The 27,059-nt window shown below is 43.4% G+C and overlaps 1 protein-coding gene across 1 annotated transcript in view; it reads right to left on the bottom strand.

The window, feature by feature from the left end:
* Window positions 1-7,746: 7,746 nt before the first annotated feature.
* Window positions 7,747-27,059, bottom strand: part of LOC149274295 (voltage-gated inwardly rectifying potassium channel KCNH2-like) — a 77,016-nt gene continuing 57,703 nt past the window's right edge. Inside the window, exons 7-16 of the mRNA XM_089505658.1 lie at window positions 15,002-15,404; window positions 14,514-14,713; window positions 13,961-14,213; window positions 13,411-13,604; window positions 12,699-12,798; window positions 11,999-12,283; window positions 11,657-11,843; window positions 11,338-11,527; window positions 10,636-10,810; window positions 7,747-8,498 (exon numbers count right to left, since the gene is read on the bottom strand). Of these exons, the coding sequence (XP_089361784.1) occupies window positions 7,747-8,498; window positions 10,636-10,810; window positions 11,338-11,527; window positions 11,657-11,843; window positions 11,999-12,283; window positions 12,699-12,798; window positions 13,411-13,604; window positions 13,961-14,213; window positions 14,514-14,713; window positions 15,002-15,404 (2,739 nt within the window). The remainder of the gene's footprint in view (window positions 8,499-10,635; window positions 10,811-11,337; window positions 11,528-11,656; window positions 11,844-11,998; window positions 12,284-12,698; window positions 12,799-13,410; window positions 13,605-13,960; window positions 14,214-14,513; window positions 14,714-15,001; window positions 15,405-27,059) is intronic.

The raw sequence follows: 27,059 nt of genomic DNA, 5'->3' as shown, positions 1-27,059 counted from the left end.
CTGTACAATGTGTGTTATTATTATTTATATATCGCCGTCATACTCCGCAGCGCTGTACAATGTGTGTTATTATTACTTATATATCGCCCGTCATACTCCTTAGCGCTGTACAATGTGTTATTATTTATATATCGCGTCATATTCCGCAGCGCTGTACAATGTGTGTTATTATTATTATTTATATATCGCCGTCATACTCCGCAGGGCTGTACAATGTGTGTTATTATTATTATTTATATATCGCCGTCATATTCCGCAGTGCTGTACAATGTGTTATTATTATTATTTATATATCGCCGTCATACTCCGCAGCGCTGTACAATGTGTGTTATTATTATTTATATATCGCCGTCATACTCCACAGCGCTGTACAATGTGTTATTATTGACTTATATATCGCCGTCATATTCCGCAGCGCTGTACAATGTGTTATTATTATTTATATATCGCCGTCATACTCCACAGTGCTGTACAATGTGTTATTATTATTTATATATCGCCGTCATACTCCGCAGCGCTGTACAATGTGTGTTATTATTATTTATATATCGCCGTCATATTCCGCAGCGCTGTACAATGTGTTATTATTATTTATATATCGCCGTCATGTTCCGCAGTGCTGTACAATGTGTTATTATTATTATTATTTATATATCGCCGTCATACTCCGCAGCGCTGTACAATGTGTTATTATTATTTATATATCGCCGTCATATTCCGCAGCGCTGTACAATGTGTGTTATTACTATTTATATATCGCCGTCATATTCCGCAGCGCTGTACAATGTGTGTTATTATTTATATATCGCCATCATATTCCGCAGCGCTGTACAATGTGTGTTATTATTTATATATCGCCGTCATACTCCGCAGCGCTGTACAATATGTGTTATTATTATTATTTATATATCGCCGTCATATTCTGCAGCGCTGTACAATGTGTTATTATTATTTATATATCGCCGTCATACTCCGCAGCGCTGTACAATGTGTGTTATTATTATTTATATATCACCGTCATACTCCGCAGCGCTGTACAATGTGTTATTATTATTTATATATCGCCGTCATACTCCGCAGCGCTGTACAATGTGTGTTATTATTATTATTTATATATCGCCGTCATGTTCCGCAGTGCTGTACAATGTGTTATTATTATTATTTATATATCGCCGTCATACTCCGCAGCGCTGTACAATGTGTGTTATTATTATTTATGTATCACCGCCATACTCCGTAGCGCTGTACAATGTGTTATTATTATTTATATATCGCCGTCATATTCTGCAGCGCTGTACAATGTGTGTTATTATTATTTATATATCGCCGTCATATTCCACAGCGCTGTACAATGTGTGTTATTATTATTTATATATCGCCGTCATATTCCGCAGCGCTGTACAATGTGTTATTATTATTTATATATCGCCATCATACTCTGCAGTGCTGTACAATGCGTGTTATTATTATTTATATATCGCCGTCATACTCCGCAGCGCTGTACAATGTGTGTTATTATTATTATTTATATATCGCCGTCATACTCCGCAGCGCTGTACAATGTGTTATTATTATTTATATATCGCCGTCATATTCTGCAGCGCTGTACAATGTGTTATTATTATTTATATATCGCCGTCATACTCCGCAGCGCTGTACAATGTGTTATTATTATTTATATATCGCCGTCATACTCCGCAGCGCTGTACAATGTGTTATTATTATTTATATATCACCGTCATACTCCGCAGCGCTGTACAATGTGTGCTATTATTATTATTTATATACCGCCGTCATACTCCGCAGCGCTGTACAATGTGTTATTATTATTTATATATCGCTGTCATACTCCGCAGCGCTGTACAATGTGTGTTATTATTATTATTTATATATCGCCGTCATACTCCGCAGCTCTGTACAATGTGTGTTATTATTATTTATATATCGCCGTCATATTCTGCAGCGCTGTACAATGAGCAAACAGCACATGACCCATGCACTACACATTATCATTACGGCACTGTGTATAAACTGTTCGAACACCAAATAAATGACACGGAGGCACATTGGATTTAGAATTGGCCACGGCATTTATTTACTAAATGCCGCGACATTGTTTATTACTCCAAATTTAACAGTATTAAAGAAATGTACACGTCTTAAAATTCTGAATTTAAAACTGAACCGACCATAACTTAATGGTCCTATTGACGACACCAGCGCCGCCAGATACCACCGGTCGTTGTAAAACTCAGGACTCTAACATCTATCATCTAACACAACATGAATGTATGCCCGTACCACAAACTAGATCAAGGTCTAAAAACCTCTGGATCACTCCGCCAGATCCCAACGCAATCCAATGCAGCCGTCCTCCGCTGAACTCCTAGACTCGGGGAGGGAGGGCGGGAATCTTCTCTCCTCTGTATATCAGTTTGAAATAATAAATATGGTTATTTTCACATAAATTTATACAGTATATTTTCCCTCCAAAATAAATCCCACCCAGGTGATACTGAGTCGCTGACCGATGTTTGACCCCAAATCCTCCCCCAGTTCCTTCCTGAGTGCATGGCTGGGTCATGTAACCCCTTCTGCCTATACGTCTCCAGGGGTCTCTTAACAAGTTGTGTATCTGGTAAAAATGAAGTACAGTCAGAAATCCACTAGGGGGCGCTCGTGTATCTCAACAAAACAAAAAACAAATAATAGTGTAGATGTAGAGATATATTTCACAGTCAATATGTCCCAAATTTTGCACTCACACTTAGTCTGAGTTGATCAGGGTAATATCTCAACCGTCCGCCTGGTGGATTACGGATGCGGCATATATAAAACAAAACACATAAACAAGCCAGTAGTGTAATATTGCTTAAAAGTGGAAACCGCAAGAATGAGGTTGCACTTACACTTTGGTAGAATGGTTTGTGCCCGTAGTATCAAGATGTTTCTCCTTTGTAATTGGATTCCAATGGCAGATAAAATTCTTACCAAATGAAGGTACTGCACACCGAAAATAAAATAAAGTAATATTTTATTATCTGATTTTATCAAGGTCTTCTCACCATATATAATTAGAGAAGATCTCTATATAAAAAATAGCAAAGGCTACTATGTAAAAGTGTTTTAAAAAACAAAAAACTGCAGTGTAGGAATTGCTTTAGAGAAATTCAAAAAGCTTTTAAAAAAGCTATTAAAAGAATGTCCAAAGTCCTGGTTAAAGAAAGAGTAGTCCTAGATTTCCAACTCAACGCGTTTCGCCTGGTTTGGCTTCATCAGGAGTGTTCAGATGTATTTTGCCGGTGTCTTTTTAAATTTTCGCGCCGTCCATCTATGCGTCTGACGAATCAGTCCATGCGTGCGTCTGACGGCATGGCGTATCGGCGTCTGGCGTGCTGGCTTCTGGTGAGGATATGCCCTACTTCCGGGTTTCGATCGGCATAATTCTCCCCGATGTAGCATAGTCCGATCAACCCGGTGAACAGAAGAAGAATATAAATATGCAAAATAATACTCCAATCAGCCGGGTGAACATAGGAAGAATGTAAATGTGCAGGATACTCTTTGTATATAGATTAATTGAGAGGTGATGTGGTAATATAATAAACTATGTATATTTGAAAAGGGGAGATGAAATGAAGAATAAATAAATTTTGTAATGAATATGTGTATATAAAGAAAAATCTAATATTAAATAAAAAAACCATGGAAGCAGAATTATATGTATACCTAAATACCATGTCTGTGTAATAATGTGAGTATATAATGTGCTGAGAATATATGTATGTGTATGTGCGTGGAGGATACTGTATGTATATGTGTAAAATGAGGAAAAAGATGTATTGTGGACTGTGTTATGTGTATGTATGTGAATATATAGTGTACTTAGAATATGTGTGTGTATATGTGTGTGGAGGATACTAAATGTATATATGAAAAATGAAGAAAAATAAATACATGAATTAAGTGAATGAATTGTATCATGGACTGTGTTATGTGTAAATGTGTATGATCAAGATACAAAATCATAAACTGTATTGGAAAAAAGTTAAGTAAAGAAGTTGAATGAAAAAAAAATAAAAATAAATAAATAAATAAATGAACTTATATATATATATAGGATAAAAAATGGTGTTCTGTAATATCCTATATATATATATATAAGTTCATTTATTTATTTATTTATCTATTTATTTATTTATTTAATTTTTTTTTTTTTTTTTTTTTCCATTCAACTTCTTTACTTAACTTTTTTCCAATACAGTTTATGATTTTGTATCTTGATCATACACATTTACACATAACACAGTCCATGATACAATTCATTCACTTAATTCATGTATTTATTTTTCTTCATTTTTCATATATACATTTAGTATCCTCCACACACATATACACACACATATTCTAAGTACACTATATATTCACATACATACACATAACACAGTCCACAATACATCTTTTTCCTCATTTTACACATATACATACAGTATCCTCCACGCACATACACATACATATATTCTCAGCACATTATATACTCACATTATTACACAGACATGGTATTTAGGTATACATATAATTCTGCTTCCATGGTTTTTTTATTTAATATTAGATTTTTCTTTATATACACATATTCATTACAAAATTTATTTATTCTTCATTTCATCTCCCCTTTTCAAATATACATAGTTTATTATATTACCACATCACCTCTCAATTAATCTATATACAAAGAGTATCCTGCACATTTACATTCTTCCTATGTTCACCCGGCTGATTGGAGTATTATTTTGCATATTTATATTCTTCTTCTGTTCACCGGGTTGATCGGACTATGCTACATCGGGGAGAATTATGCCGATCGAAACCCGGAAGTAGGGCATATCCTCACCAGAAGCCAGCACGCCAGACGCTGATACGCCATGCCGTCAGACGCACGCATGGACTGATTCGTCAGACGCATAGATGGACGGCGCGAAAATTTAAAAAGACACCGGCAAAATACATCTGAACACTCCTGATGAAGCCAAACCAGGCGAAACGCGTTGAGTTGGAAATCTAGGACTACTCTTTCTTTAACCAGGACTTTGGACATTCTTTTAATAGCTTTTTTAAAAGCTTTTTGAATTTCTCTAAAGCAATTCCTACACTGCAGTTTTTTGTTTTTTAAAACACTTTTACATAGTAGCCTTTGCTATTTTTTATATAGAGATCTTCTCTAATTATATATGGTGAGAAGACCTTGATAAAATCAGATAATAAAATATTACTTTATTTTATTTACGGTGTGCAGTACCTTCATTTGGTAAGAATTTTATCTGCCATTGGAATCCAATTACAAAGGAGAAACATCTTGATACTACGGGCACAAACCATTCTACCAAAGTGTAAGTGCAACCTCATTCTTGCGGTTTCCACTTTTAAGCAATATTACACTACTGGCTTGTTTATGTGTTTTGTTTTATATATGCCGCATCCGTAATCCACCAGGCGGACGGTTGAGATATTACCCTGATCAACTCAGACTAAGTGTGAGTGCAAAATTTGGGACATATTGACTGTGAAATATATCTCTACATCTACACTATTATTTGTTTGTTTTGTTGAGATACACGAGCGCCCCCTAGTGGATTTCTGACTTTACTACAACGACACCTGGAGAGTGTTTCTAAGGGTTGCAGCTGCGTATCCAACATAGTGAAGAGAAAGAATAAAAAGGGAAGTTATCCTTTATACATTTATTTAAAAATTTTTCCTATTTTCTAGACTTGGTTCGATTCTTTTTTGTTATAAAAATGAAGTACAAACAGAAGGTAAGGAGAGCCTCGCTCACAGGAGCTTGCAATCTAGAAGATAAATGAACAAACCCCCCAATATTTCTTTCTTGCTGTGTCGGGGGCCGCAGGGAGCCCCCGGTACCCGACCCGGAATTTCATAGAATGAGGATATGGAGATAAACAGACCCCGCGGGGAGCCGGAGGAGCAAACTGTGCCGAGGACAGAGGTCCCGGGGGGGGGGGGGCTGGGGGGGGACACGATGGTCACCCAACCCCAGCAGCGCTTGCCGGGCCGCTCAGGATCCGTCTGCTTCCGGAATGTCTTGGTTTGTATGATCAGTAATCTGGGGCATTCGTAACGTGTATGTAACATGTATGTAACATGTATTTATAATAAAACCTATTAGGGGTTGCATGTGAAAGCAGCGAGATTCTGTTAATTTTGGGGTGGGATATGCATATGGTTCCCTGCTGTGATGTCACACATTGACTACATATTAATAAATCAATGCGACAGGTATGGGGGGGGCATTTTCCTGGAGCTCCTCCCCCTCCCTGCTTTACATCAGTTTGTACATTCAGTATATTCAGGACATTGCTTTAGAGTTATACATGGTGGGGGGTTGAATCATGTCGCTCTGGAGCCCCCCGCTGGCTGCCCCTGTAATTACACGCCGTGTCTCAGGTACACGATACACGTCTACACGTCACTGCGCATGCACAGCCCTGACCCTGCAGCGTGTGCGATGTATAAACTCGCGTGTTAAGGTGTCTCCCCCATCACAAGTCTGCGTGTCCTCAGGAGCCAGAACTTCCTCTGTCCTTTGCTGGGAAGCGGTGACTTCATTTTGGGGTCCCGTGCCGGCCGGGGTCTTTCCACTGACCTGGTTACACGGCACCATGTTTCACCGCTGATTGACTCGACGCGCGCTTTTCGAGCTCCAACGTTTCTCATCGCACCCAATTCATGTGCAGATTTACCCCCGCAGGGGAGAGCCCGGGGTTAGTGGCCCCTGGGTGTAATACTCCTTCTGTGCCTCCCCCCTGCCTTTAAATAAACCACACGCACATACCAACAAGTAAACACGCTCTGACACCATACACTCTGCGTGGTCTGCAGGTATCAGGCGAGATCCCCGTCGGGGGATGAACTTTCTGATCCAGGGGGCTTTTAATGTCAGATTTCCTGCTTTTCCTGCAGGCATTCCCTGAAAACACATGAATCACAATGCCAACGGTTGTTCTAGGTGATAGTATCGGCGGTGGGGTGTTAGAGCACAGTACATACTACCTTCATACAGGTTTTAACGGGAAATGCATGTTTTTTACCCGAAATCTTTTTGTAGGAAGTGGACACGACTCGCTGCCGGCTGTAATATTTGGTTTATTATTTGCATTTTCATTCATTTAAATAAGGTATTTTTTACATATTATTCCTACAAAACCTCTACATTCGGACACATGCTGAGGAAGATCTGTGCATAGTAAGAAACGTTGTCGCCCCAGACAACCGGCGGCAGCGATATTTACATTCTCCTCGTTACACAAAAGACCACAATTAACAGAGAAACTGCCCTCCGATGGCTTCGCTGTACGGAGTTCCTCGGCTCGAAGGACCGCAGAGACCGGCAGCTTTCCAGGCGACATCGAGGGCTGCTGGACGGAAGGACGGAGGCGGCGACTTCATTGCTACAGAGGTGGACGGCCCCACGCGTGGCCGCGGCTTTCTCACAATATTTCATCTATATGGAAGATTAAGGAGAGGATCCGGTTCTCCTCGCAGCCCCACGTCAGACGGGGTCCCCAACCGGCCGGCCGCCATCTTCCTATTCAGGAGAAGCTTTTACTATCAGGGCTTTAGGAGGATTTAATGGTTTCGTCTGAAATTTAGGGCAGTTTCACCAACAGAAACCGAGTGCCCCGCACCCCAAACACCTGCATCCAGATTCTAATCCCGGGAATCAGCCCCTCAAGCCTCATGGCAGTTATGGTGGGTATGGTAGTTATAGTAAGTATGGTAGTTATGGTAGTCAGGGTATGTATGGTAGTCATGGTAGGTATGGTAAGTATGGTAGGTAGGGTAGGTATGGTAGTCAGGGTAGGTATGGTAGTCATGGTAGGTATAGTAGGTATGGTAGTTATGGTAGTCATGGTAGGTATAGTAGTTATGGTAGTTATGGTAGCCAGGGTAGGTATGGTAGTCATGGTAGGTATGGTGCGTATGGTAGTTATGGTAGTCAGGGTAGGTATGGTAGTCATGGTAGGTATGGTAGTCATGGTAGGTATAGTAGGTATGGTAGTTATGGTAGGTATGGTAGTCATGGTAGGTATAGTAGGTATGGTAGTTATGGTAGTCAGGGTAGGTATGGTAGTTATGATATGTATGGTAGTCAGGGTAGGTATGGTAGTCATGGTAGGTATAGTAGGTATGGTAGTTATGGTAGTCAGGGTAGGTATGGTAGTCATGGTAGGTATGGTGCGTATGGTAGTTATGGTAGTCAGGGTAGTCATGGTAGGTATAGTAGTCATGGTAGGTATGGTGCGTATGGTAGTCAGGGTAGGTATGGTAGTTATGATATGTATGGTAGTCAGGGTAGTCATGGTAGTTATGGTAGTCAGGGTAGTTATGGTAGTCATGGTAGGTATAGTAGTTATGGTAGTCAGGGTAGGTATGGTAGTCATGGTAGTTATGGAGGGTACGACGTTTAGCCGAGGAACCCCCTGAATATGGAGGACAAAACCAAGATCACCCCAAACCAGTCACTTTTATTCCCTCCGAAGAGCCCCCGACTGCTTTCCTGAGGCTTCTAATTACCCCGCGGGTTCTTTGGGCTGAATTCCGGGGGGGGCAGTTTCTTATTGCATTGATATGAAGTGAAATGAACAAACTTTCAGCGGCTGCGAACCTGGAGCCCCGCAGTGCCCCGGCGGCAGAAATACTCGGGGCAGGAGGCACCGGTCAGCGCCGTCACCGGCAGGTCTCACTAAAGCTCACGTTCCCGGGGATTCTAGCCGCCGGCGGCAACTACCGAGCAATGCAGGCAAACCGCTACCAATGAAATGCTACGTTCCAAGTTCCGGAACAGTCTAATAACTTCACACAAACACTACAAGCCACGGACTATTTACTGCGGAAGACGTTTCCCGGTCTATGCCGGTTACCCCAGGGCAGGAGATTTCTTGGGTAAGAACCTTATATGAAACCTCGGAAGGTGGGCAGTTCCCCGCGCATACTACGTCTACGCAATGGACACTGTGAGGAGGAGGATTCGGGAGGAGCTGCGCAGGCATATGGCAGCCACGGGCGCCGAGTCGGCCGAGCTTCGCCTTTCAATGGGTTTGGGGGGTTAAAGAAATGCCCAAAATTCGTGTTTCCGCCTGATTGTCACGGAAACGGCTGCGGATTGTCGGCGGGGCAGCAGATTTATGCCTTTCATGCCAGGGGAGAGACTTCGATCAAAAATCTACAGAACGTCAGAGTGAGATGAGTGACGGCAAGGCGGGAAGAGGTAGCATCCGGCGGGAGGCAGGAAAGGGTTAAACCTCTTCAGATACACAATACGTGTCCGAGAACATTCACAGAAAATGACAAAAACTAACTAATAGCTAAAAAAATCTGCATTGACGAGACGCGACGGGTGGGAGGGTAACCCCGGGAGACAGCGCCAGGCGGCGTACTGAGCAGGTCGTGCCCCGGTGGGGGGAGGGGGGAGAAATTCACTTGGCGAGACAGACGGAGAGCGAGGACTGAAATGACGTCTCCTGCGTGGCCAAGTTTGGTGTCACTGGCGAGAGCGCCAAGACCCCCCCCCCCGAGTCCTGGACGCGAAGCCCCCAGGAGAACGGAGAGGGGCGGGGCTTATACAGACAAAATGGCTGCCAACGCGAAGATCCGAGATCCGTGGCAGTTTTGCCCCTGACTCCCCTCTTGGGTTCTGGAAGAAGATAATGGATGCCCCGCTGGTGACTGAGACAACATCATGTTCCTGCCCCTGTTCCCTCTGACCCTGGGGCAGGAGGCACGGGAAGGAGCCGGCCCGACGTGGACACGCGTGGGCTTCATGCAGCGGTGAGGACGAGCTGGAAGAAGGGGGGGTGACGCATTCCATGATTTGGGTTATTTGGCCGGTTTTACCGTCCGCGGGTTTAAAGGAATCGCCACGCGTGATTACAACCAAACGCTAAGCGTGTATCACATGCGTGTAACTGACCGCGGGGGGCGTTTCCACCCATCGCTTCCTGTAATAAATCGCCAAATATTGTTATTTAACCCCAAATAAGGGAAACCCACTGCGTGACCTTCAGCTTATCATCTAATCGCTTTGTCTGCTCTGAGGTTCCCCCTGCCCCCCCTCCTTAGAGTGTGAGCCTTTCGGGCAAACACCGGCCGCTCTGCCAATAGCACCCGATGCCACTAGTGGTAGCGAGTATCACGCTGGGACGCAGATTGCGTCATAGATTATAATACAAGATTTGGAGATAAACTTCCATGGGTGACAAACTGTGCCACACGTCAAGTACACGCTAAGCCTGTCCGCTTCCTAATATTCCAGTAACTGCTTCACCCGCCCCGGGCCTGCAGCCCATAGTCCCGCTGTTGGGTTTAGTGTCAGTATGTGGGGGCAGTTGTGGCTCTCGCGTGGTCTCTCGAGGCTGTTCTTAGTGTTCCCGGGGTCTTTGCTCTGTGGCATGTTCCCGTCACACGCGAGAGTCCCACCTCCTGACACCCCTCAGCTCGCCCGTTTTATGCTCCGGGGTGTCTGTGCTACAGAAGTTTCCTAGCCTGACCCTGTTTGCCCCTTCGGGACGTGGCTTGTACCCAGAGTCTGACAGTGGCCGCCACATCCCACCCCCTAACTGCCCGGGTCAGACGAATGTCTCTGTGGGGTCCTCAGATCCAGAGGGTCTTCCAGGTGGCCGGGGAGCGAGAGGCGCCTGGGGCCGTCGTTGGGCTCAGTGCCCACAGTCTGTGGTACCAAAGGCATTTCGGCCATCTTGTACCGCGGTCCGTCCACGTTCCGGTATTCACAGACCTACCAATAGGAAATAGTTTTATTGATATTGTGTATTGATTGGCCGACGCGTATCTTCATATGGGGGAAGACACGGAACGTATACAATCACATATACTGTATATACAGAGTATGATGGAGGCGGCTCAATACCGGACGGTGACCAAGACCGTAGAGGCTCCGGGAGACCCGGAACCTGCCGGCAGATCGGCCCCATCCGGCCCCTCCGGTCACCACCTCTTCCCAAAAGAGCGAGGGAAATATATACATTGCGCAATACATATTTCTTACATATTGGGGGATGCTGATTGGCTAATATATAGTTAATAATAACAATAATATAACAATCTAATAAATATATCGTTCCAAGCCTGTGCACCCCGGAATTAACCCATTTTTTGCTGCTTCGCCCCCCCCATGTGACTACCTGAGCTGAAACCCCACACACACACGACTACCTGAGCGGCTCCCCCCGCCCCTACCTGAGCTGGTTGCCCCCCGCGCGATTACCTGAGCTGCTCCCTGCGGGGGTTAAAAGTTTCCCATACCTGAGAAATGGACGCCAGTGTGGGAGACTGTAGGGGAAGCCCCGGGGGAGGCATCTGCTCTCCATGTGGGGGGAATCCGTGGATCTGAGGAGGAGAGGAGACCACGCTGTACGCCGGGGGGGTCAGGACAGTCTGTTTCTGCAGCAGCTGCATGATTGTGGCGATGTCCGTCACCATGCGACTCTCCAGCCTGCCGGGAACGCAGTGAAAGCGAGACTGAGCGAGGTTCAGTAAATTAACCCCAGACCTACGGGCACACGCCCCTCAATATTGTTTTATATAGCGCCACCATATTCCGTAGCGCTGCACCCCTCCTCACCTGTTGAGCTGTTTCTGCAGGAGGTCCAGCCTGCTCCCGAGTTCACATTTCTGCCTCCGGCTCATAGAAGGCACAGGGGCGCTGAGTGAGGTGTGGGCCGGGATGGTGCATCGGGGCAATTCCTGGTACTCGCGGCCTCCTCTGTCCCCCCAAAAGCTAAAGATGTTTGAGACCCCTGAAAAAGCCCCTGAAGGAAGAACGGAGAATGACAGAGTAAGGAGCACTTAAATAAAAATCTGCCTCCCCCTTGTGTTCTGATTATCCGCGTCCCCATGCTGTGATCTTTTTGCCCCCCCAACACCTGGTGTCACCCCGGGCTTCCTGACATATTGCCCCACAAACCTGACAAATGATTGCAAACGTCCCCTGCGCTCTGATCGGCCTCCGTCTCGCCGCCAGCAGGTGCGGTGAAGTTGGTGTTGCTACATGTGGCTCGTGTTGGTGACAACTCAATGGTGCCAGAGCCCGGGGGCTGCTGCTCGTCGTCGCTGGAGGAGGGGCTGGACAGACCACTGCTCGGCTGCTCTTCCCAGTTGAGACCCTTATTCTCTGGTGTCATGTTATTCCGCCCCAGACGCCCCGGCCGCTGACCTTTCCTCAGCTCTCCGGCATTATCCGCATCTGCATCTGCCCCAGATGGAAAGCGGGCAAGGCGTGAGAAACTGACCCTCAGGTAAAACAATAACTGCCCCCCTTAAATTTGCAAAGAACATTAACCCCTCGCAATACAGTGCAAAAGAAAAATAATATATTTTTAAAGAAAAATGATCCCCTATCAACCTAAGGGGGCTGGCACCCACCCTGCCTATTGTGTGTGGTGGTTTGGGGGATAATTAAATTAATCGGGGGGTGCTCTTGTGTATACCCCCCATATGCGTAGAGGGATTGCGTGGGATAAGCCCCCATCTCATTCCCAGTAGGGTGGGAGGTTAAAGTTTTATACTACTAATCATTTGATCATTTATATTTTGTGACCGGTAGGAGCGCACACTCATTGAGCTCCCTCGGGTCACCGGTTACCCCGCGGAGGTGAAACTCGCACCTTTCTCCGTGCGCCTGCGGAAGGAGAGCTTTCGTCTTCTCAGCCGGTTAAACCCGCTGCCTGAATCTTCGCTGCTGGGAGAGCCGGGAATCATGTTGGTCTGAAAGAACCCGTATTAATGGAGTAACTTTATCACCCGCCATTCACCCCCAACCACCCGCCCATCAGTGCCCCGCGCTGCGTGCCCAGAACCCTTACGGAGTCGGGGGGCAGTATCTCACCCGACTTAATATCCCAATATCTGAGACCTAACCCGTCGGGATCAGCTGTTACCCCACGCATTTCTGCCCCCAGAAAGCCGGAGACAGCCCAGGCCCATCACGTATTGAAGGTTAGAACCCGGCTGCCCCCGCGCTGAGCTACACACCGAATGGAACAAGAGATCAAAGGTTTGGTCCTTTAACCAGCGGCATCTCTGCTGAAACCACCGAGGTCTCCTGCGCTCACGGTCACCGCGGTCAGAGCCGCAGAGACATCCCAGGGACCGCCCGGCAAATGAAACCACATTCCGGTAAAAAAACGGCGAGATTCCCAGATAAACTCCCAGGTGAACATCTGTCTATGAGATGGATTTTCCCCGAGAGTCGGGTGAGACGTTGGGCAGCGCCGGAGGCGAATACACCACTGCCTGTGACGCCACACATTGCCGTCTCGTCTGTCGCAGTAATAACCCCCTGCTGTCTGTCTCGTCCGTCTCGCAATAAACACTCACATCTCGCAGGTTGAAGGTGATCTCCAGACTGGACCAGAAGTAGTCGGAGAACTCGGGGTACATGTCCAGCACCTCCAGCAGGTCCTCCCGGTGAATCTTGTGCAGGTCGCAGTAGGTGAGAGCGCGCACGTCTGCGTTGGACTTCCCCGGCCGAGCGTAAAGATTCAGCGGCTCCCCGAAAATGTCGTTCTTGCCTGCGGGAAAAACAATGGCGACAAAACTCACGAGAGGGCTGGTGCTCTGCGTGCGAGACGGAGGGAGGTGAGACAGAGGTTTCTGGAGGCCATTGAGGATGACGAAGCCTCCTCCGCCGGGTAGTCACACGCGGCACATGCGCAATGGAGGTGCCCTGGATTTAGGATCATTTCCATGCAATCAGACACACCGGGGCCAACGGCCGGCTCAACCACGAGAAATCCAAGGGATCGTAATGGAGGGAGTCAAAAGAATCTGCCTCACTCCCCGTCAGACCTCCGAGGGGTGGCAGCAATTGTCCTGGGGGTATTTAGCGCAGGAGAGGGGGAGAATACAACAAGCAATTCATCCTTACCTAATATCGCCACCACCACGTCCCCGCGCAGGATCTCGATGGAGCCGCGAGACAGGAAGTAGAGAGCCGTCAGGACATCCCCAGCGTGGACCAGCGTGTCGCCAGGGGGGGCGTGCGTGGTCTTGAATTTCATGGCCAGGGCCCGCAGGCAGCCCTTTGTAGCCCCCTTAAAGGGTTTACAGTTCTGCAGGAGGCTCCGGTTCAGGTGCAGACAGATATCGGCCTGGAGGCACTCAGGGAATCCCTTCAAAACCTACGGGAAAGAGAAACGTATTACACGCGGCGCAGACAAAGCGTGACCGAGGGGGGGGCGAAACAATGGAAAGACGGGGGGCCAGGGAAGCAAGATGGTGGAGTGGGAGAGATGGAGGGGAACAAGAGACGGAGGACAGCGATGGAGGAAGAGGCGCAGAAATAGGAATGGAAGCAGGAACAGCGATTGAAGGGGGTAAGAAGAAGGCACAATGATGGAGGAAGGGACAGACACGTGACGGAGGGCACACTAGAGAATAGGGTGGAGTGCTGGAGAGGGGGAACGACATGGTGGGCTCACCGCGTTCATGTCGATGCCGTTGGTGTACGACCACGCGTGTTGGAAATACTCCTCCAGGCGCTGGCGCAGAGGGTTGGGAATCTGGTGAAAGCGGATGAACTCTCGCACTCGCAGCATCTGAGTGTGGTACCGAGCGGTGCCGGAGTACAGCCGCTGGATGATGGCCGACACGTTCCCAAAAATACTGGCGTACATGAGAGCTGCAGACAGAGAGCAGGAAGGAGTTAATACCCCGGCTTTCCCACCGAAGCAGCGGGAGGGCAGAAGAGAATCACATAAACCTTCCTTAAACGAGTGCGTGCGGGGAGCAGGGCGTGCGGACCCTCGGAGTGGACCTGGTAACAGTGGCGGTGCGCGAGGTTATCCGTGAGCAGGTGGGGTGGGAAGCAGGGGGTGCGCTGCGGGAATTGTTATAGACACGGGGGGGGGGGGGCGAAGAGCACAAGGAACGGGCAGCTGATCAGCATCCTCCATGTTTGTTTACTCACATCCAATAAGCATGACACAGATGGAGAAGATCTTTTCAGAGTTTGTGTTGGGGGACACATTTCCAAAGCCCACGCTGGTCAAGCTGCTGAAGGTGAAATAAAGGGCAGTGACATACTTGTCATTGATGGTGGGTCCGGACTTCACGTCGCTGTTATTGTACGGTTTCATGATTTGGGTCCCCAGGGAATAAAGCCACCCGATGGGCCGGTAATCCTGGTCGTAATGCTCCATGTTGCCGATTGCGTACCAGATACAGGCCAACCAGTGGGCGATGAGGGCAAACGTGCACATGAGGAGAAAGAGGACGGCCGCCCCGTACTCGGAGTACCGGTCCAGCTTGCGCGCCACTCGAACCAATCGCAGGAGACGGGCGGTTTTCAGGAGACCAATTAGGGTGGTCGTCTGCGAGCAGAAAGCGCAGTGTCAGTAAGGGTAGTAAAAGAGAAAGGAAAAGGAGAGAGAGAGAGGAAATCAGTGCAAATATACACGTATGTAAAGGATGATTACTGAAATATCACGCGTGACGAAACCTCCATCTATCGACACCATTCATGTCACCGATCCTCTATCCCGTGAGATCGCGCACGAGAACCCAAACGGTTCATCATCATTCCTAAGGGCTTCATCGTTACGCAGGGGGTCCCTCTCATTACACGCCTCACACACATTACACGCTAAAGCTTCAACACGCAAACCAACAACAACCTTCAAATATTCACGGCTTTCTTTGCGTTCGTTTGTTTCGTTCGGTGTCCTTCCTCATTAAAATTCCAATCGAAATCTCGGATCAATCCCTCGCACTCGGTGTGCACGTCGACTAAGTGCAGCGACTCGGGGACCCCAAATGACCAAACATTTCGTTTCCAGATTATAACGTAACATGGAGACGGTTTGGATGAAGATGCCTGAGTGGCCCCGGGATGCCCCAGCACCTTGAGACTAATCCCTCTCGCCCCACATCCCGTAAAAAAATCATATATAACGTTTCTCCGGCTTGTCCACCATTCCTGGCCTCAGCCTCCTCCAGACCTCAACGGTCTCCAGTCCTCCTCGGACGTCCCCGCGCGGTATGACCGGCCAGGACCAGCCTCGGGTCGTTGTTGCCCTCCATTTCACTTATCAGCCCCTTCCAGGCAGCAAAGTTTCCCTCCATGGCAAAGCTGACCCTTTCGGTCGTTTCATCACTCTCAGCCGACAGGTAGAGCTGCAATCAGTGCTGTGAAAAATACTTCTATAGGCCGGAAGTCTCACAACATCTAGAAGAACCGAGTCTAATTCCGCAGCTTATCGAGCCGAGGCCTAGCGATAGGATTTATAGCGACCGGGCGGCCGAGGAGACTCCCTCTACCCCTCCGACCGCTGCGAACACACAAAGGAACAGCCGCAAACCCCCGAAATTATCTCCATTTATGATACATATTCAGAGTTATACGACACACTAAACGTGTGTGTGAGGCATAAGCGTGCGTGTGCATGGGCGTATGAGCATGTGTGAGTATATGTGTGCGCACGCGTGTGTGAGTGTTTGCGCGCACGCCCGTGTGAGACTTTATGCGCGCGCATGACTGAGTATATGTGTGTGCACACGTTTGTGAGTGTTTGTGCGCACGAGGTCTGGAGGGAGTAGGGGAATCCAGTAGCCGGAAACCAGGAGCGCGTGCAATACCAAAAACGGACACTAGAGGCGGACATGGTACTGGCCAGGATAGTGCCGTCCTCTCTCTCTCTCCAATGGAGACACCACACCGGTTGCCTGGACACCGGTGTAACCGCGCGACCCGCGTCCTGTGCATAGTCCTGTTTATGAACAGATTTCCACACAATGCTTTGTATCGGCCCCCCAAATATATTTATATAATGTATATCGGCCCCGCATATATTTATATAATGTATATCGGCCCCACATATATTTATATGATGTATATCAGCCCCCCGCATATATTTATATAATGTATATCGGCCCCGCATATATTTATATGATGTATATCGGCCCCGAATATATTTATATAATGTATATCGGCCCCGCATATATTTATATAATGTATATCGGCCCCGCATATATATATATAATGTATATCGGCCCCGCATATATTTATATGATGTATATCGGCCCCGAATATATTTATATAACGTATATCGGCCCCGCATATATTTATATAATGTATATCAGCCCCCCGTATATATTTATATAATGTATATTGGCCCCGCATATATTTATATAATGTATATTGGCCCCCCCAGATATATTAATATAATGTATATCGGCCCCGAATCTATTTATATAATGTATATCGGCCCCGCATATATTTATATAATGTATATCAGCCCCCCGTATATATTTATATAATGTATATTGGCCCCGCATATATTTATATAATGTATATCGGCCCCGCATATATTTATATAATGTATATCGGCCCCGGATCTATTTATAGAATGTATATCGGTCCCGCGTATATTTATATAATGTATATCGGCCCCCCGAATATATTTATATAATGTATATCGGCCCCGCGTATATTTATATAATGTATATCGGCCGCCCAAACATATTTATATAATGTATATCGGTTGCCGAATATATTTATATAATGTATATCGACCCCGCATATATTTATATAATGTATATCGGCCCTGCATATATTTATATAATGTATATCGGCCCTGCATATATTTATATAATGTATGTCGGCCCCGCATATATTTATATAATGTATATCGGCCCCCCGAATATAGTTATATAATGTATATCGGCCCCGCATATATTTATATAATGTATATCGGCCCCATATATATTTATATAATGTATATCGGCCCCGTATATATTTATATAATGTATATAGGCCCCGTATATATTTATATAATATATATCGGCCCCGCAGATATTTACATAATGTATATCGGCCAAGCAGATATTTACATAATGTATATCGGCCCCGCGTATATTTACATAATGTATATCGGCCCCACGTATATTTATATAATGTATATCGGCCCCGCCTATATTTATATAATGTATATCCTCCCCGCATATATTTATATAATGTATATCGGTCCCTCGTATATTTATATAATGTATATCAGCCCCGTATAAATTTATATAATGTATATCGGTCCCGCGTATATTTATATAATGTATATCGGTCCCGCGTATATTTATATAATGTATATCGGCCCGCATATATTTATATAATGTATATCAGCCCCACGTATATTTATATAATGTATATCGGCCCCGCCTATATTTATATAATGTATATCCTCTCCGCATATATTTATATAATGTATATCAGCCCCGCGTATATTTATATAATGTATATCGGCCCCGAATATATTTATATAATGTATATCAGCCCCGCGTATATTTATATAATGTATATCGGCCCCCCGAATATATTTATATAATGTATATCGGCCCCCGCATATATTTATATAATGTATATCGGCCCCCCGAATATATTTATATAATGTATATCGGCCCCCCGAATATATTTATATAATGTATATCGGCCCCCCGCATATATTTATATAATGTATATCGGCCCACCGAATATATTTATATAATGCATATCGGCGCAGCGTATATTTATATAATGTATATCGGCCACGCGTCTATTTATATAATGTATATCGGCCCCCCGAATATACTTATATAATGTAAATCGGCGCCGAATATATTTATATAATGTATATCGGCCCCGAATATATTTATATAATGTATATCGGCCCCGCATATATTTATATAATGTATATCGGCCCCGCATATATTTATATAATGTATATCGGCCCCGCATTTATTTATATAATGTATATCGGCCCCCCGAATCTATTTATATAATGTATATCGGCCCCGCATATATTTATATAATGTATATTGGCCCCGCATATATTTATATAATGTATATCGGCCCCAGATCTATTTATATAATGTATATCGGTCCCGCGTATATTTATATAATGTATATCGGCCCCCCGAATATATTTATATAATGTATATCGGCCCCGCGTATATTTATATAATGTATATCGGCCCCCCAAACATATTTATATAATGTATATCGGCGCCGAATATATTTATATAATGTATATCGACCCCGCATATATTTATATAATGTATATCGGCCCTGCATATATTTATATAATGTATATCGGCCCTGCATATATTTATATAATGTATGTCGGCCCCGCATATATTTATATAATGTATATCGGCCCCCCGAATATATTTATATAATGTATATCGGCCCCCCGAATATATTTATATAATGTATATCGGCCCCGCATATATTTATATAATGTATATCGACCCCATATATATTTATATAATGTATATCGGCCCCGTATATATTTATATAATGTATATAGGCCCTGTATATATTTATATAATATATATCGGCCCCGCAGATATTTACATAATGTATATCGGCCCCGCGTATATTTACATAATGTATATCGGCCCCGCATATATTTATATAATGTATATCGGCCCCGCCTATATTTATATAATGTATATCAGCCCCGCGTATATTTATATAATGTATATCCTCCCCGCATATATTTATATAATGTATATCGGTCCCTCGTATATTTATATAATGTATATCAGCCCCGTATATATTTATATAATGTATATCGGTCCCGCGTATATTTATATAATGTATATCGGTCCCGCGTATATTTATACAATGTATATCGGTCCCGCGTATATTTATATAATGTATATCGGCCCCGTATATATTTATATAATGTATATCGGTCCCGCGTATATTTATATAATGTATATCGGCCCCGCGTATATTTACATAATGTATATCGGCCCCGCGTATATTTATATAATGTATATCGGCCCCACGTATATTTATATAATGTATATCGGCCCCGCATATATTTATATAATGTATATCGGCCCCGCGTATATTTACATAATGTATATCGGCCCCGCGTATATTTATATAATGTATATTGGCCCCGCATATATTTATATAATGTATATCGGCCCCGCGTATATTTACATAATGTATATCGGCCCCGCGTATATTTATATAATGTATATCGGCCCCACGTATATTTATATAATGTACCGTATTTTTCGCTCCATAAGACGCAGTTTTTTTCCTCCCAAAGTAGGATGAAAAATCAGCCGCGTCTTATGGAGCGAAGATGCAGGCAGGCAGGCAGGCAGGCAGGCAGGCAGGGAGGGAGGGGCAACGATATACCGTATTTATCGGCGTATAACACGCACTTTTTAAACTAAAATCCGGAGCTTAAACCCTACCTGCGTGTTATACGCCGATAAATCCGGGGTCGCAACTGAGGCAGGCGGCGGCGGCCGCCAGCAGAGGAGTCCTGGATTTCTGCCAGTCAGGGGGGCCCAAGGGGTGCCGAGCGGTTGCTGAAGACAACCGCTCGGCAACTCTCGGGCCCCCCTGCCTGACAGATATACAGGAATCCTTTGCTGGCGGCGGCCGCCACCGCCGCCTGCCTCAGCGCTTCAACTCCTGTGTTGGAAGCGTTTGTCTCGGATGCCGGCGCTTTACGCTGGGCGCCGGCATATGACGTCAGACGCCGGCGCTCAGCAGTGAAGCGCCGGCACCCGAGACAAACGCCTCACGCTTCCAACACAGGAGTTTAAGGTAAGTGACCGGGGCGGGGGGGGGGGAGATCCTGAGAAGGGGGGGTTAGAGGGGAGATACTGAGAAGGGGGGTTAGGGAGGGAGGTCTTACTGTGTGTGTCTTACTGTGTTTGTGTGTGTGTGTGTCTTACTGTGTGTGTGTGTCTTACTGTGTGTGTGTGTCTTACTGTGTGTGTGTGTGTCTCACTGTGTCTGTGTGTGTCTTACTGTGTCTGTGTGTGTCTTACTGTGTGTGTCTTACTGTGTTCATAGCTTATTCAGTTATTGTAATAAATATTTTAGCCCATTTTTTAGCTCAAAATATTTTTTCCTTTTTTTTCTCCTCTAAAATCTAGGTGCGTCTTATCAGCAGGTGCGTCTTATAGAGCGAAAAATACGGTATATCAGCCCCGCGTATATTTATATAATGTATATCGGCCCCGAATATATTTATATAATGTATATCAGCCCCGCGTATATTTATATAATGTATATCGGCCCCCCGAATATATTTATATAATGTATATCGGCCCCCCGAATATATTTATATAATGTATATCGGCCCCCCGAATATATTTATATAATGTATATCGGCCCACCGAATATATTTATATAATGCATATCGGCCCCGCGTCTATTTATATAATGTATATCGGCCCCCCGAATATACTTATATAATGTATATCGGCCCCGAATATATTTATATAATGTATATCGGCCCCGCATATATTTATATAATGTATATCGGCCCTGCATATATTTATATAATGTATATCGGCCCCGCATTTATTTATATAATGTATATCGGCCCCTCGAATATATTTATATAATGTATATCGGCCCCGCATTTATTTATATAATGTATATCGGCCCCCCGAATATTTATATAATGTATATGGGCCCCGCATATATTTATATAATGTATATCGACCCTGCATATATTTATATAATGTATATCGGTCCCGTGTATATTTATATAATGTATATCGGCCCCCCGAATATATTTATATAATGTATATGGGCCCCGCATATATTTATATAATGTATATCGACCCCGCATATATCTATATAATGTATATCGGCCCTGCATATATTTATATAATGTATATTGGCCCCGCGTATATTTATATAATGTATATCGACCCTGCATATATTTATATAATGTATATCGGCCCCGCATATATCTATATAATGTATATCGGCCCTGCATATATTTATATAATGTATATCGGCCCCGTATATATTTATATAATGTATATCGGCCCCATGTATATTTATATAATGTATATCGGCCCCCCGAATATATTTATATAATGTATATCGGCCCCGCATATATTTATATAATGTATATCGGCCCCATATATATTTATATAATGTATATAGGCCCTGTATATATTTATATAATATATATCGGCCCCGCAGATATTTACATAATGTATATCGGCCCCGCGTATATTTATATAATGTATATCGGCCCCGCATATATTTATATAATGTATATCGGCCCCGCATATATTTATATAATGTATATCGACCCTGCATATATTTATATAATGTATATCGGCCCTGCATATATTTATATAATGTATATCGGCCCCGCATATATCTATATAATGTATATTGGCCCCGCGTATATTTATATAATGTATATCGACCCTGCATATATTTATATAATGTATATCGGCCCCGCATATATCTATATAATGTATATCGGCCCTGCATATATTTATATAATGTATATCGGCCCCCCGAATATATTTATATAATGTATATGGGCCCCGCATATATTTATATAATGTATATCGGCCCCGTATATATTTATATAATGTATATCGGCCCCGTATATATTTATATAATGTATATAGGCCCCGCATATATCTATATAATGTATATCGGCCCTGCATATATTTACATAATGTATATCGGCCCCGCGTATATTTATATAATGTATATCGGCCCTGCATATATTTATATAATGTATATCGGCCCCGTATATATTTATATAATGTATATCGGCCCCATGTATATTTATATAATGTATATCGGCCCCGCATATATTTATATAATGTATATCGACCCCACGTATATTTATATAATGTATATTGGTCACGCAGATATTTACATAATGTATATCGGCCCCGCGTATATTTACATAATGTATATCGGCCGCGCATATATTTATATAATGTATATCGGCCCCGCATATATTTATATAATGTATATCGGCCCCACGTATATTTATATAATGTATATTGGTCACGCAGATATTTACATAATGTATATCGGCCCCGCGTATATTTACATAATGTATATCGGCCCCGCATATATTTATATAATGTATATCGGCCCCGCCTATATTTATATAATGTATATCGGCCCCGCCTATATTTATATAATGAATATCCTCCCCGCATTTATTTATATAATGTATATCGGCCCCGCCTATATTTATATAATGAATATCCTCCCCGCATATATTTATATAATGTATATCGGCCCCGCCTATATTTATATAATGTATATCGGCCCCGCATATATTTATATAATGTATATCGGCCCAACGTATATTTATATAATGTATATCGGCCTTCCGCATATATTTATATAATGTATATCGGCCCCGCATATATTTATATAATGTATATCAGCCCCGTATATATTTATATAATGTATAACGGTCCCGCGTATATTTATATAATGTATATCGGCCCCGCGTATATTTACATAATGTATATCGGCCCCGTGTATATTTATATAATGTATATCGGCCCCGCCTATATTTATATAATGTATATCCTCCCCGCATATATTTATATAATGTATATCGGCCCCACGTATATTTATATAATGTATATCGGCCCCGCCTATATTTATATAATGTGTATCCTCCCCGCATATATTTATATAATGTATATCCTCCCCGCATATATTTATATAATGTATATCGGCCCCGCGTATATTTATATAATGTATATCGGCCCAACGTATATTTATATAATGTATATCGGCCCCGCATATATTTATATAATGTATATCGGCCCCCCGAATATATTTATATAATGTATATCGGCCCTGCATATATTTATATAATGTATATCGGCCCCGCGTATATTTATATAATGTATATCGGCCCCCCGAATATATTTATATAATGTATATCGGCCCCGCATATATTTATATAATGTATATCGGCCCCCCGAATATATTTATATAATGTATATCGGCCCCCCGAATATATTTATATAATGTATATCGCCCCCCGAATATATTTATATAATGTATATCAGCGCCGAATATATTTATATAATGTATATCGGCCCCCCCGAATATATTTATATAATGTATATCGGCCCCGTATATATTTATATAATGTATATCGGCCCCGCGTATATTTATATGATGTACATTGGCCCCGCGTATATTTATATAATGTATATCGGCCCCACGTATATTTATATAATGTATATCGGCCCCGCGTATATTTATATAATGTATATCGGCCCCACGTATATTTATATAATGTATATCGGCCCACGTATATTTATATAATGTATATCGGCCCCGCCTATATTTATATAATGTATATCCTCCCCGCATATATTTATATAATGTACCGTATTTGCTCGATTATAAGACGACCCTGATTATAAGACGACCCCCCAAAATCTGAATATTAACTTAGGAAAAAAGAAAAAGCCTGAATATAAGACGACCCTAAAGGAAAAAAGTTTTACCAGTAAATGTTAATTCATGTAAACTATTTTTTTTAATAAAAGCTATGATTGAGAAAAATATTTTTTTTGTTTTTATTTCTTGTATTTTCCAGCCTGTCCCCCAGTTACGCACATCTGCCCCCAGGCTTGCCACACCAATATGGCACTGCGGCCCATGATATGCCTTTTAACCCTCTATATGCCACTGTGCCCCATGGTATGCCTTTTGACCCCCTATATGCCACTCTGCCTCCAGAAATGCCTTATACCCCTATATCCCATTCTGGCATTTAGGGGGTTAAAATGCATATTATGGGGCAGAGTGGCATATAGGGAGGTATAAGGCATTTCAGGAGGCAGAGTGGCATTAAGGGAGTTAAAAGGCATTGTATAGAGCACTCTGCCTCCAGAAATGCCTTATACCACTATATGCCACTCTGGCATTTAGGGGGTTAAAAGGCATATTATGGGGCAGAGTGGCATATAGGGAGGTATAAGGCATTTCAGGAGGCAGAGTGCTCTATTAAATGCCCCCTTAACGCCACTCCAGAAATGCCCTATGCCCCCATTTAACTAACACACACACACACACTCTCTCCCCCCCCTCCCCTCCCCTCTCCTCTCCTCTCTCCCCTCCCCTCTCCTCCCTCCCCTCTCTTACCGGTGCTTCCAGCCGGGGCAGCGGGTTGACGTCGCCTTCTGCTGCAGCCGGAAGGAGGTGGAGTTGGCGGCGGGGGTTTGTATGCGTCCGTCGCGTATACTTTCCCCGGCTGTCAGAGATCAGAGATCTCTGACAGTCGGGGAAGGTCTACGCGACGGACGCAGACAACCCCCGCTGCTAGCCACACCTCCTTCCGGCTGCAGCGGACGTTGTCTACGCGGATCGCGTAGACGTCAACCCGCTGCCCCGGCAATACAGCAGGAAGCACCGGTAAGTGTATGATGGGGGGGGGGGGTGAGACAGGAGGATCCAGGTCCCCTGCAGCGGTGCGGGGGATCTGGATCTTAGTCTCCTAATTTGAGGTCTGATTAGAAGACGACCCCGATTAGAAGACGAGGGGTATTTTTCAGAGCATTTGCTCTGAAAAAAACCTCGTCTTATAATCGAGCAAATACGGTATATCGGCCCTACGTATATTTATATAATGTATATCGGCCCCAAGTATATTTATATAATGTATATCGGTCCCACAGATATTTATATAATGTATATCGGCCCCGCGTATATTTATATAATGTATATCCTCCCCGCATATATTTATATAATGTATATCGGCCCCACGTATATTTATATAATGTATATCGGCCCCGCCTATATTTATATAATGTATATCGGCCCACGTATATTTATATAATGTATATCGGCCCCGCATATATTTATATAATGTATATCGGCCCCGCATATATTTATATAATGTATATCGGCCCCGCATATATTTATATAATGTATATCGGCCCCGCATATATTTATATAATGTATATCGGCCCCCCGAATATATTTATATAATGTATATCGGCCCCGCATATATTTATATAATGTATATCGGCCCCCCGAATATATTTATATAATGTATATCGGCCCCCCGCATATATTTATATAATGTATATCGGCCCCGCCTATATTTATATAATGTATATCGGCCCACGTATATTTATATAATGTATATCGGCCCCGCTTATATTTATATAATGTATATCGGCCCAACGTATATTTATATAATGTATATCGGCCCCGCATATATTTATATAATGTATATCGGCCCCCCGAATATATTTATATAATGTATATCCTCCCCGCATATATTTATATAATGTATATCGGCCCTGCGTATATTTATATAATGTATATCCTCCCCGCATATATTTATATAATGTATATCGGCCCCCCGAATATATTTATATAATGTATATCGGCCCCCCGAATATATTTATATAATGTATATCGGCCCCCCGAATATATTTATATAATGTATATCGGCCCTGCGTATATTTATATAATGTATATCCTCCCCGCATATATTTATATAATGTATATTGGCCCCCCGAATATATTTATATAATGTATATCGGCCCCCTGCATATATTTATATAATGTATATCGGCCCCCCGAACATATTTCTATAATGTATATCGGCCCCCCGAATATATTTATATAATGTATATCGGCCCCGCATATATTTATATAATGTATATCGGCTCCGCATATATTTATATAATGTATATCGGCCCCGCATATATTTATATAATGTATATCGGCCCTGCATATATTTATATAATGTATATCCTCCCCGCATATATTTATATAATGTATATCGGCCCTGCGTATATTTATATAATGTATATCCTCCCCGCATATATTTATATAATGTATATCGGCCCCCCGAATATATTTCTATAATGTATATCGGCCCCGCATATATTTATATAATGTATATCCTCCCCGCATATATTTATATAATGTATATCGGCCCCGCATATATTTATATAATGTATATCCTCCCCGCATATATTTATATAATGTATATCGGCCCCACGTATATTTATATAATGTATATCGGCCCCGCATGTATTTATATAATGTATATCGGCCCCGTATATATTTATATAATGTATATCGGCCCCGCATATATTTATATAATGTATATCGGCCCGCATATATTTATATAATGTATATCGGCCCTGCATATATTTATATAATGTATATCGGCCCCGCCTATATTTATATAATGTAT

The sequence above is a fragment of the Sceloporus occidentalis genome, unplaced genomic scaffold (genome assembly GCF_023333645.1).
Source record: "Sceloporus occidentalis isolate IW3139 unplaced genomic scaffold, rSceOcc1.0.p SCAF_337, whole genome shotgun sequence".
Taxonomy (NCBI): Eukaryota; Metazoa; Chordata; class Lepidosauria; order Squamata; family Phrynosomatidae; genus Sceloporus; species Sceloporus occidentalis.
Note: the sequence above shows the minus strand (reverse complement) of the source record. Positions and strands in the feature narration are given on the sequence as shown.